General features: G+C 37.3%; 6 protein-coding genes across 6 annotated transcripts; 5 read left to right on the top strand and 1 right to left on the bottom strand.

Annotated features, from left to right (window-relative positions):
- Positions 1–350: 350 nt before the first annotated feature.
- Positions 351–1,387, top strand: B0P05DRAFT_577949 (GrpE nucleotide exchange factor; the record flags this gene model as incomplete). The annotated part of the gene is made up of 3 exons (XM_051581820.1): positions 351–401; positions 736–879; positions 929–1,387. 3 exons carry the CDS (start codon positions 351–353, stop codon positions 1,385–1,387), a joined length of 654 nt encoding a protein of 217 aa, XP_051437244.1.
- Positions 1,388–1,411: 24 nt separating this feature from the next.
- On the top strand, positions 1,412–2,069 carry B0P05DRAFT_531722 (uncharacterized protein). Its single transcript, XM_051577008.1, has 2 exons — positions 1,412–1,750; positions 1,802–2,069. The coding sequence occupies exons 1-2, from the start codon at positions 1,466–1,468 to the stop codon at positions 1,901–1,903; spliced, it is 387 nt and encodes a 128-aa protein (XP_051437243.1). The 5' UTR covers positions 1,412–1,465; the 3' UTR covers positions 1,904–2,069.
- On the top strand, positions 2,058–3,086 carry B0P05DRAFT_465470 (methyltransferase domain-containing protein; the record flags this gene model as incomplete). The annotated part of the gene is made up of 2 exons (XM_051574273.1): positions 2,058–2,657; positions 2,703–3,086. 2 exons carry the CDS (start codon positions 2,058–2,060, stop codon positions 3,084–3,086), a joined length of 984 nt encoding a protein of 327 aa, XP_051437242.1.
- A 463-nt stretch (positions 3,087–3,549) lies between these two features.
- B0P05DRAFT_569582 (uncharacterized protein) lies at positions 3,550–4,939 on the top strand (the record flags this gene model as incomplete). Its single annotated transcript, XM_051581265.1, has 7 exons — positions 3,550–3,763; positions 3,805–3,953; positions 3,999–4,062; positions 4,175–4,366; positions 4,416–4,494; positions 4,541–4,713; positions 4,770–4,939. The coding sequence occupies 7 exons, from the start codon at positions 3,550–3,552 to the stop codon at positions 4,937–4,939; spliced, it is 1,041 nt and encodes a 346-aa protein (XP_051437241.1).
- Positions 4,940–5,137: 198 nt separating this feature from the next.
- On the bottom strand, positions 5,138–7,143 carry B0P05DRAFT_569581 (transmembrane amino acid transporter protein-domain-containing protein; the record flags this gene model as incomplete). The annotated part of the gene is made up of 3 exons (XM_051581264.1): positions 5,138–5,667; positions 5,716–6,239; positions 6,290–7,143. 3 exons carry the CDS (start codon positions 7,141–7,143, stop codon positions 5,138–5,140), a joined length of 1,908 nt encoding a protein of 635 aa, XP_051437240.1.
- Positions 7,144–8,603: 1,460 nt separating this feature from the next.
- B0P05DRAFT_584861 (uncharacterized protein) lies at positions 8,604–12,084 on the top strand (the record flags this gene model as incomplete). The annotated part of the gene is made up of 6 exons (XM_051582394.1): positions 8,604–8,701; positions 8,761–10,581; positions 10,627–11,404; positions 11,448–11,672; positions 11,727–11,859; positions 11,909–12,084. 6 exons carry the CDS (start codon positions 8,604–8,606, stop codon positions 12,082–12,084), a joined length of 3,231 nt encoding a protein of 1,076 aa, XP_051437239.1.
- Between the last annotated feature and the right edge of the window lie 10 nt (positions 12,085–12,094).

Genomic DNA, 12,094 nt, shown 5'->3' with positions numbered 1-12,094 from the left:
GCATTCATGAAAGGAATAAAAAAAAAGAAAGTGGTTTAATTATTAAAAATGAAATTAATTATACAGAAAATAAAGAGCGGAGTCATTTTACAACACTCTTGATAACTGTTTTGGTACATGTACAATGCTCAAATGCTCATTTTTGTCTGCCCATAGTTTTTTCTTTCTCGTGCTTCAATCGTACCAAATTATATTCTGTACTGCTCGAAACTTTAAGTATCCACAAAAACCATTGATTGCTGTCAACCGAAATCGTGTAACAAAAAAAAGGTCCTAAGAAGTTGAAAGAAAAGAGTTATTGTTAGACACTGGGCTTCAATGCAACTGGCTTTTAATCAGGCGTCGCAATTATGAACAATAGTATTCGGCAAAATGTTAACGTTAATGTTTTGCTTTCATTGGTAAGCACTACTTTATGTAGTCTGCGCTACATATATATATATATCAAGCAAATAAAACTTGACTAGAAAAAAAGCGGATTTTAAAAGCATAAGAAAGGCCAGACCAACAAAGCTATACTAGTACATAGGGACTCAATTAACTTTTAGAGCTGATAAATGAACGAATTTAACAGTAACGAAGGACTTCCCATTCAAATATAAACTCAGTTTCGGTTTTTGCATGACATCAAAAAAGAAAAAAAAAAATCTTTTCTTTTCTTTAAAGATGTTTCCCGTTTTATTTCGACACAGGTTATTACAAACAAGAAACCCTCTCTTCTTTAATAAGCTAAAGCGATCGTTCTCAGCTACATTATTTGTTCGAGGGGAAGAGAATGACCAAGAACCATCTGATAAAGACACACCCGAGAAAAATAATACAAATAAGTTGATTGAAGAAGAACTGGCTGTTATGTCAACCAAATTAAAAGAACTACAGGTATGCTCCTATTCCTTTTCCTCTTTTTTACTGATACTCTGTAATGCAGTCGAACTATCTACTTTCTTTGGCTGACCAAGAGAATTTGCGTCAACGCCATCAACGCGAAATTGCTAATGCCAAAGATTTTGCTATTCAAAAATTTGCCAAGGAACTTGTGGACTCTATCGACATCTTGAAGCTTGCTCTTCAATCAGTGCCTGGCAAATTTCGTCAACGAGAAATGTGTCTTGAACAAGATAAGTCTGCTATTGTTGAACAACTCGTGAATCTTTACACAGGCGTTAGCATGACAGAGGCGGAATTTAAAAAGATGCTGACTCGATTTGATATTCAAGAAGACAACCCTATTGACCAACCTTTTGATCCTAATAAGCATGAAGCAGTCTTTCAAATTCCAGCTGAAGAAAAGAAACCAGGTACTGTTGTTCATGTTCAAAAAGTAGGTTATACTTTAAAGAATCGTGTATTGCGTCCTGCTCAAGTAGGCGTTGTTGCTGAAAAATAAAAGAACATTTTCTTTTTTTCATTGGCTTGTCATTAAAAAAAAAAAATTTTTTTCTTTTGTTCTCTACTTGATCTTGTCATGGATCCTTTACTCGATCAGCACCTTATTCCCGAAAATCATTTGCAGCTTCCCGAGAAATATGCACATTTAAGCCCTCAGCAGTATGCGAAAGTCCTACTTGATTTTATTGAGAAGCACAAGCACTGGACAACGATGCACATCGTAGATTTTATTACCATGAATCAGTGGGAAACAATCATGCAAAAAGAGTGGTGTCAAGCCTTATTACCAGCAGATGAATATTCTTCTCAAGATCAATGGATCAACTCAATTATTAAAATTGCCTCTGGTTCTGATATGAATGTAATTGACTCTATAAACAGCATCATATATTGAGTTTTTTTTTTCTTGTAGGAAGAATGGCCAGATTCCTTAAAGACTTTTATAAGAGACACTCGAGATATTGCTTTGCCTCGACTCAATAAAAATGGCTGTAAAGTAAGCATCAGGAAATAAGCATCAGGAAATGAAATCTAACCTATGCATTTAGTACATCAAGGAACAACTAAAATTGACAAACGTATTATCCCTGGTATGACAGGAAAGAAGATTCATGAGGTACAGTGATACGATATAACAACCAAATATTCTAATTGAATAGGTTGAGCGAATGACACCTGTCATAAAAAAGGTTGCTGCAGATCAAAAAGTAGAATCCATTGTTGATTTGGGTGCAGGACAAGGCTATCTTTCACGCTCCATTGCTTTTCAATCCAATCTTAAGGTACTTGCTGTTGATTCTTCAGAAATTCAGACGTGTGGAGCCAAAAAGTTCGATGAAAGGGCTATCAAATACTTGAGTAGCGATGATTTGAGATTGCACCATGTCACTGATTTCATTACACCTGATAATGCATCTACCATTTTGTCTAAATGGAGCGACCATCCAAAAGATGAAAAATGGCTGCTTTGTGGGCTGCATACATGTGGTGATTTAGCAAGTATGATGATGCGATTATTTGTAACAAGTTCAGAAATCACTTGTTTTGTCAATGTGGGCTGCTGCTATCATTTCTTAACAGAAAAGGAGCAAGAGGCACAAGGCCAAGAAAGTGTTGGGTTTCCTTTAAGTCAGCTTATTTGTGATTCAGGTTTTTATTTCGGTCCTACACCTAAAATGCTTTCTTGCCAAGCACCAGCAAGATGGGAAGATCAACTCGAAGAAACCCTGACAGCCTATGAACATCATTTCTTTAGAGCTTTGTTACAGGTAAAAACTTATTTTACATTAGTAGTAAACTTAGAATGATGATAGGCAATTATGGTTGAAAAAGGCATGACTGATGTCACCATAGCACCTGTCATTGGTCGACTCAACAAGAAGAGAGATTTTGTATCATTTCCTGTTTATGTTCAAGTGGCTTCCAAGAGATTGGGTTTGCCGGAGAACAGCATTACGCCTCAAGAAGCAGAGGATTATTACCAAAAATATAAAGCAAAAGGTGTGGATAAACAAATTGCGATCTTATGGACATTACGTGTCTTGTTGGGACCTATCTTGGAAAGTTTGATCTTGATAGATCGTTGGCTCTATTTAAACGATCTTATTCCTGATAGCCCAACCAAAAATATTTGGATGTGGCCTCTTTTTGATCCCATCACTTCACCTAGAAATATGGTCATTGCTGCTACAAAATAATATAGAATAAAATAATTTACAGACATAGACATGCAAAGCTTGTTTTACAAACTTTTCTTCTTGTGTAATAAACATCAATGACATGAGGTCAACTGATGAAATATTTTCACCATGTTCAATTCCTGCAAAATAAAAGCTTTCGGAGAAAAAGGATAAATACTTGAACGAAAACTTCCATTTTTTTTGTCCTTTAATACGAGCTTCTTTAGATTGAAGTAAAGAAATAATTTTTTCAATTGTGCAAGATAGTCCAGAATGTCTGCATAAAAGACAGTAATGGAGTGGAGAAATCGGGTGATTTTGTATCTTACAGAAAGAAAATAAAGTTTAATTAGTAAATCGACCTCTTATTATACTCTTTATACAACTTTTATGCATGCTAGCGATGGGAAAAAAAACAACGTGATAAATACAAGCATTTCTTTTTTGTTTTGTGTTCTTTTTTTTTTCTTTATTCACTACCATGAGTTACTGTAAAGGATGTTCGCTAGGCCAAGTCAATGTTATTGGTGCTGGTGTAATAGGGTTGACTACTGCATTGTTGCTTCAACAAAAGGGATATGATGTGACAATCATAGCCGATTATTTTCCTGGTGACAAACATATCGAATACACTTCACCTTGCGCAGGAGCAAGATGGAAGACATTGGCGCCTAATTCAGATCCAAAATTACAAAGTAAGAAAGGCAAACCATACAAAATCAACTCATGAAGACAGGATATGATGCTGTTTCCTTCAAGTTCTTTTGGGAACTAGCCAGGTCTTGTGCTGCTGAAGCAGGCATTATGATTGTATCAGCTTATGATTACTATGAAAAGCCAACAGAAGACACGCTTGATCCATGGTTTAAGAATTTAGTTCCTACCGTAAGTCTTAACATGGACACTATGAGAGGCTGAAGCAAACCTTAGTTTCAATTTATTGACCAAGCAGAGCTACCAAAGAACATAGCCGTTGGTTACCACTACACAACAGGTATAGGCCATGTTGTATTTAATATTCGACGTTATTAACCATAGATATGACATAGTGTTAATTAATCCAGCTGTCTATTTACCATGGCTTCTAAAACAATACTTGCTATTAGGCGGCAAACATCGCCGTCAAAAGGTGAATTGCATCTCAGAAGTCGTCACAGACGACATAGATGTTGTTGTAAACTGTACAGGTCTTCGAGCAAGAGAATTGGGTAAAGTAATGGATGCTAAAGTTACACCAACACGCGGGCAAAATGTCATCATTAAGGCACCTCATATCCGAAAGACAGTTTCAGTAACAAGTAAGAAAATCGTATATGTGTCTATTGTTTATAAACAAACATGGTATAGGATCTGATAGCTATAACTATATTATACCAAGATCAGATGGAACTGTTGTTTTGGGAACTACAAAAGAAGAAGGCAATACGTAAGCACACAAGCATACATCATGACAAACATTAAATGATTACTAGAGACCCTACTGTAAATGAGAGTATGACAAAAGACATTCTCAATCGAGCATATGATTGTTGTCCAGACTTGAGTCTACAAAGAAAAGGCGTGAGTGACCTAACCATCGTTGGCAATGTGGTGGGTTTGAGGCCAACAAGAAAAGGTGGACCCAGAGTTCAGAATGAATACTTTAGTTCGTATCTATATTTCTTTTTTTTTTTTTTTTTTTTTTTACTAACCAAGATACAGAATCCCCTTCAGGCAAACAAACATTAATTACTCATAATTATGGACATGATGGATCTGGATATCAATCAAGTTGGGGCACTGCACAAGAAGCAGCCAGACTTGTTCATGAAGGACATGCTGTTATCAAGGACAAATCTAGACATATAAGACGATTACTTTCGCACTTATAATATGGAATTATAATGTATGTTTAATGGTATAAGTATATACATAAAATGAATGAATAAAAGAAAATGGTATTATGTTCTGTGGTTAATGCATTGCTTGACTGGGTCCATGGGTTCTGATGAATTCCATTGTGTCAATGTTGAAAAAGAAATAAAAAGCATGCTATACACAGTTATTATACATCTTCTTGTCCATACAACTTACCAAATCACACCAAATATGATCAAAGCAAAGTTAGCCATACGTCTTGTTGTAGGGAGCTCCAATGCTTTCATATGAAATAATGGAGGGAAAATGAAACAAAGAGGGATACAGAATAGAGCACCAATGAGGGCAACAAACTTGTCAAGCTTGTCTTTGCAGCCGATAATACCAATACCCGCACATAAAAACACAATCACCACACGAAACACATTCTTTTGCCATTTGACGACAGCGTTGTTTTTACCAGATTTGGTGGTGAACAACCCGTTTTCCATGATACGAATAGCCGGGAAAAGCTGCAGAGGAATAGATAAACAGATGGCTAGTGAATATAGTGTCTGAATTGAAGAAACCATTGGATCTTTGCTAGGCAAATTGAGCAAGATGATGGTCTGAACCTCATCTCCAAATGTCATGTATGAAAATGCACCCATAAAAATGAATAAGCAGGTAATCACAGTAAGTGCTCTTGTGAGTACACCAGGAAACTTCTTGGGATCTTTCATGGATTCAGTAATGGGTATGACTAATAATAACGGATCAGCAAAAGTATAAAAAACCAGTTCTGACTTACCTAACCCAATGCCTTCAAAAGTAAATGCTGCAGTACCAATAAACAATGGGAAATAAACAGGGTTCCACATCTCAACATGGACCATGCCTACTGTGGTCAGTTCCTTCAGGTCGTAGTAGAATATGTACATCAATCCAATGACAATAAAGATATCGGCTATCAGGGCAAAGACAGATAAACGTTGTATTTTACGAATCATTGCCAGTGGTATAAAAGCAAAGCTCTGTGCCAAAATGAGTAAATGCATAGGGATCAAGACACGGCATTTCGAAAAGGCAAGCACAAGTGACTGCAAGTTTTCTGCAACAAAGATCATGTAGGCACAAACAAACCCTATTTGAGACAACGTAATTGCCACCAAAACAGCCACACGCATACGCGATCCATACAAGACGCCACCCATGTCTCCAAAACTGGCTGGTACGACTAAACGAGTCTGTACCAACAACAAAAACGACCAAAGAGAAATCAAAGCCCATCCGATAATAGCAAAGATGGAAAATAGAAGCCCACCATTATAGAAACTAAATATGTTTTGTCAGTATCCAATAGCTGCAGCAGTTGCATTACTTACGCTTTTGGGAGAAACATGATACCTGTTGTAACAAATGATTTGAGTAACAAGAACATGGCTTTTCCTGGAGTTGCTTTTCCCTGTAATGTTTGACCGGGACGTGATCTAGATAAAAGTGGCATTGTTTCCCGCACTTGAAGTTGTTTGTATTTGACTGGTACGAGGGGCTGTTTTGAGGCTGTTGTGGGCAGTGGTAAGCCTTGCGATTGTTGTTCTTGGGATGTAGTACCATATGAATAAGAAGCATTATTCAGCAAGGGACCGCGATAAGCCATGACCCCACCTTCTGGAGGCATATGTTCTTCATCGCTACTTTCTTCTTCTGAAGAATCTTGTGCAGAATTCGTATCAGAAGAAGACGAGCTTTCTTCGTCACTTAAATTTTCTCCTCCAAAATGTCCATATAAGCATAAAAACTCAACAAAGCTTGACGTGACAAAGTTAGGTGGTTGCTTTCCTTGCTTAGCTGCTCTTGTAAGAACATAATGTCTTCGAAACCCTCCAGGTTGTTTCAAAGACTGAAGCGAAGCGTCTATCATAGGCTCGCGAATAGCAGGCAAAGAAATACTTTGTGTTCGAGTTCTTTTGTGTTGCTTTTGCTCTACTTGAGCAGTCCACTTGTATATCTCGTCTAGAATAGATCCTCCTGGTAATAGATGGTGAGCATTGTATGTGGGTTGTTTTGGGTGATTGCGTTCTTGACGTTGCTTTTGACGTTTGCGGTGTTGTTTTTGACAAGACGGGCGCGGGGGAATAAGTGAAGAGGAAGAAGAAGCAGGTTGGTAGACGAGGTGGCGTTTTACTACCTTAGCAACTTGCTCCACGGGTAAGTCGATGGTCACTGAGCGTTCCATATACTTGTTTAACCTGCTATAATTATAAATGGAGTGAGAAAAAAATAAATAAAAGTGAAAGAGTGAGAGTGTGAGTGAAAGTTAAAAAAAAAGGTTTGTGACGGGGTTTAGCTTAGACACTTAATTCTATGCTGGAACCTATACTGGTTTGTTCTATGCAACGAGCCTCCTCTCTTCTGCTTTTATTCAATGCTTTTGTCTATTCATGCTGTTTTCTTATTACGCACTAAACTAAACTAAAAAAAAAAATCGCACATAGAAGGAAATCATGCGGAGTCTATACTCTGGTAAATGTAATCTCTGTTCCAATTTTCCTAAGAATATATATATATATCTCCCTTTTTTTGAATATAATGGATTGACATTCTTTAAAAGTACTCATATTGTGGATTTATAAATAATTATAAGTACGGCTCAATAATAGCTTTAGTAGCACTTGAAGATTTCTGACCCTCAGAACTCTTGATTATAATTGAGAAGATAGTATAGCTTACCATGAGTTGTTTATTTGATCTGGAATAACTACACTCAATTGTCACTAATCTCTATGCGTTTTCGTATTTGTATAAATAATTTAGATAGCTATAGGTAACTTCTCCAAGTATCATTTCAATCTCTAGCTAAAAAACTGTAGATTAAGTTAAAAAATCTACGAATATTAAATACGCGTATAGAATATGATGTTCTTTTCTAGAAAAAAGAAAGGGTCTAGAAGTCGTTTTCTGTCCTAAATAGCACAAATGCATCAATTCAGAAAGTGACTGTTTGAAATTCGATGATTTTATTTGGGTTCTATCTCTATTTCTCTCTTGTTATTCATTCTCCATATATTCTCTTTATCTTAAAGAGCAATGAAAGAAGAAGAAGAAGGCAAGTTTATTCGAAAAAAAAAAAGTTACTTAACAAAGTCCTATAGAAATATGTAGAGTCTGTCGTTCAGAAGCTACACCTGAACAGCCCTTGTTCCATCCTTGTAAGTGTGCTGGAAGTATTCGCTATGTTCATCAGGACTGGTAAAGGACACAGTTGAATAACAACATGAAATTGACCCTTTTTTTTTCTTAATATAGTCTAATAGAATGGTTGGCTCATAGTCGAAAAAAGTAAATGAAAACAATCCAATATGAATTATCTAACCCTTTTATATATATCAGATATTGTGAGCTTTGTGAGCATCCTTTTACATTTACACCAGGTAAACTATAATAATAAATTATTCTTGCTTACCACAATTAGTCTATCGGGAGGATATGCCTGATGTGATACCTATAAGATTATTCATTCAGCAATTAAGAAAAAAGTTCGCGTTTGCAATTATCACTGTATTGCGAGCCATACTTGTTTCCTGCATATGGCTAGTTTTATTACCTTATTTCACCGTCTGGACTTGGAGACTTTACTTTTTCTTGGGGGCAAATTTGTCGAGACATTTATCAAGGCTACAGCAGATAAAATACCAAATGAGTGATGGTAGTTTAATTCCTTTTCATAACAATACCATTCAAGCTAATGCAACCCTGAATTGGTTCCAAGAATATAAATCCCGACTAACAATGCAGTAAGAAGATTATAAGAAAAAAAAAGGGGGGAGAACGAGATGCTAAGTGTTTTATCTAGATCATTATTGGCCGATTGCTTTGAAGGACAAATTATTACATGTATTGTAGTAATTATCTTTGTAGCTGTATTCCTTTTAAGAGAATGGATTGTACAGAATATACCCATGGAAGCACCTATGATGGAAGATGATGATGAGCTTATTCTTGATCACCAACCTCAGCCTATACCAGATATACCACAACAACAACCTCAACATGACGAGCGATTTGATAGCTTATTTGATGTACGCTGGAATGCAGATGATAACGAACCTCATTGGCATGAAGAAAGACCTCCACCATCACCTGTCGCTTCAAATACACGGTATGACGAAGCTGAAGGATCATCTTCCAATCCTGACAAAACAGAAAATGACAATAGACGTATGCGTGCTACTTCTTTACCACCTTCTTTTTCTCGTACCAGTTCATACCATGAACCCATGAATAGTGAACATACAGAGTTCCGACGCTCAGCTAGTATGGAACCTTCTAGCAGTTCGAGTAGCTATGACAATGAGCCCATGAACAGTACATTCATAGTACAGCAGAACTTTACTTATCTTGGTCAGCCTCCTCATGCTCCTCGTATGAGGCATGCGGAAGCACCTATTGCTATTCAGCCTATCCAAGAAGAGATTGAGCAAGAAATCGCTCCTCTCCCACAGCCTCTTCCACAGTTGCAGCCTGTCGAAAACAACAACAACGATAACGAAGATGAGGAAGAAGACAACATTGAAGAATTTGAAGGTGTTTTAGAAGCCATTGGTATGCAGGGCAGTTTATGGTCTTTACTTCAAAACTGTGCTTTAATGGGATTATTGATTGCCCTGAGTTTGGGTGCTGCTGTTTGGATGCCTTATTTAATTGGAATGCTGTTTATCATGACTGAAACTTGGGAAGTCGTGCGTGTTCCACTTAAAATGGTTCGTCTTTTGACAGATCCTTTAATTGATTTCATTTTCTGGGTTTCAACAGACTACATTGGGCCCTACATCCTTCAAGTATACAACGATCATATTCAGCCTGTAGTACAAGATTTGACATCTTCATTTTTATACAAGCATGTCTCTACATCATTAGGTTCATTATTTGACCTTGTTGCAGCACCAACATCCAATACTTCTATGCCCATTACACAAAATATGCAGCCTTCATTTATGGATGCTTTTGTTAAATTTATTAACGAAACAGAGCCCATGGTGGAATCCGCTTTACGTCGCTACCAAGCCTTGGCTATTCGTCAGACTGCTGTTGATAGATTCGCCTGTATTGCTGTTGGCTATATTATTGTCACTATTGTTAGTTGTTGGTATTTAACTCGCTCAGCACAACATAGAGTGGCTACAGCAGCATTAGGTCGTACAGCACAAGAAGCAATTCGCCATCAAGGTATTATATTCAAAGTAGGTATGTTTATTACTATTGAACTTGTCTTGTTTCCTATCGTCTGTGGCTACTTGCTGGATTTTTCGACGTTACCTTTGTTTGAATCCACTGCCGTTGCAATACATTGGGAGTTTATGTTATCCCATCCAGTCTCGTCTATCTTTGTACATTGGTTCCTTGGTACTGGATTCATGTTTATTTTTGCCGTATTGGCTACTATTTGCCGTGAAGTTTTAAGACCAGGTGTGATGTGGTTCATTCGCGACCCCAACAATCCTCAATTCCATCCTATTCGCGAAATCATTGAACGTCCTGTTCTCTTTCAGCTTAGAAAGATAGGCGCTAGTGCTTTAATCTATTTGGCAGTAATTCTTGTAGGTGTAGGTGGTGTATTACAGGCACTCAAATGGATGACAGGACAGGCCGTCTTGCCTCTCCGATGGAACTTTTCGTAAGTGAATTATTATGTTTTGACACATGTATTGACATGTCATAGAAACCCTATATCCGTAGTACCTCTTGATATTATTGTGTTACAGACAGGTATTCCTGCTATTGTAAAGTACTTTGAGCCAAAGCAAGTTCTTAAACAGCTCTTTGTAAAATGGATCAAGCTTATTTGCCATCAACTCCGTCTTTCATCATTTATGTTCGGTAGACGAAGAGCAGATGAAGAAGGCGCATTGGTTTATCACAACTGGATTGCCTGGCTAAAGCATACAAAGCCTGCGTGTTACCCTCCTGATGGCGAGATTGATAACATAATATCCAATGATGTTTCTTATATATGGGAAGGTCGACTCTTACGCGTGCCTCGTCATGACAGTGTACCTATCATTGAACGCCGCCGCATGCTTGTTCCTGTTGATCCTATCACCTTGTTGCCTTTAGATGAAACAGAGAGACACCTAGGTCATCCTGCCGCAAGTGCTCCTGGTGGTGAAGAAGCAAATACGATGATTGTCTATAGCCCTCCTCATTTCAAACAAAGGATATTTGCTTTTATGGGCCTCACATGGCTTTCTATCAGCATTTTTTGCTGTATAATGATTGTAGGTCCTACCTTACTGGGACGTGCTTTGTTTGGATCTATCCTTGGCAATGAGATTATAGTGCATGATATTTATTCTTTCCTTCTGGGTGGATCTGTTTTCCTTTTCGTGGGTGTTATTTGCCATCAATTGCAATCGACAATCAAGGATATCATGTATCAATTGACTTGGCAAACTACTTTGACTACTTTTTGGCATCATGCAAAGCAATGGTCTTCCTGGGTAAGGAACAAAAAAAATGACCATTCGACCAACAGGTTTATAGATATTTAGATGGCTCTTTTTTGTCGTATCTTTTGGCATCATTTTGCCCAATGCACTCGGTGTTTTAATCGAACTTTACTTTGTGCTTCCTTTGAAGCAAATATCACAAGATGATTATTCAATTGAAGTTTTATCTATATGGTCAAATGGGTTCGCCTTAATGACTCTTCTTTGCGGAATTGTATTGAACATTCCTAATGCTAATCGACGACAATTTGTAGACGATGTAAGTTGAAACAATTTCAAAAGGAATAGTCTTTCTTACACTTAATTGATGCAGATCTTTCGTGGTGGCATTCATAACATGAATATCCGTTTGTGCCTTGTAAGAATGATCGGTCCATTCTTGCTTTTCACTGCTGTTGCTGTTGGTTTTCCTTTTATAACGGCTTATATCAATATGAAGATTATTGGTATGTGTTTCTACTATGTCTCTTTCTAAACTAATATGTGCACATCTAGCTCGTATCAATCCAGAATTGCGTATTAAACTTGTACAGATTGCCTATCCCATTGCTCTAGTAGGCTTTGGAGGTTATTATCTAACTAGAACTGTATCTAGAGTTAGTGCAAGACTTGCTCAGAACATTCGAGAAGACAACTATCTTGTCGGAAGAACACTACATAACCTTGAATAACACTAACTTG

Source organism: Gilbertella persicaria (assembly GCF_025201335.1).
Source record: "Gilbertella persicaria strain CBS 190.32 chromosome Unknown B0P05scaffold_9, whole genome shotgun sequence".
Taxonomy (NCBI): domain Eukaryota; kingdom Fungi; phylum Mucoromycota; class Mucoromycetes; order Mucorales; family Choanephoraceae; genus Gilbertella; species Gilbertella persicaria.
The sequence above is the reverse complement of the archived record's forward strand: the minus strand, read 5'-3'. Positions and strand labels throughout refer to the sequence as shown.

Bases quoted from the DNA above. Each gene is read 5' to 3' on its own strand.
- B0P05DRAFT_531722 (XM_051577008.1), top strand. From the start codon at position 1,466: ATGGATCCTTTACTCGATCAGCACCTTATTCCCGAAAATCATTTGCAG. The intron at 1,751-1,801 runs GTAATTGACTCT...TTTTTCTTGTAG, and splicing joins CCTCTGGTTCTGATATGAAT to GAAGAATGGCCAGATTCCTT.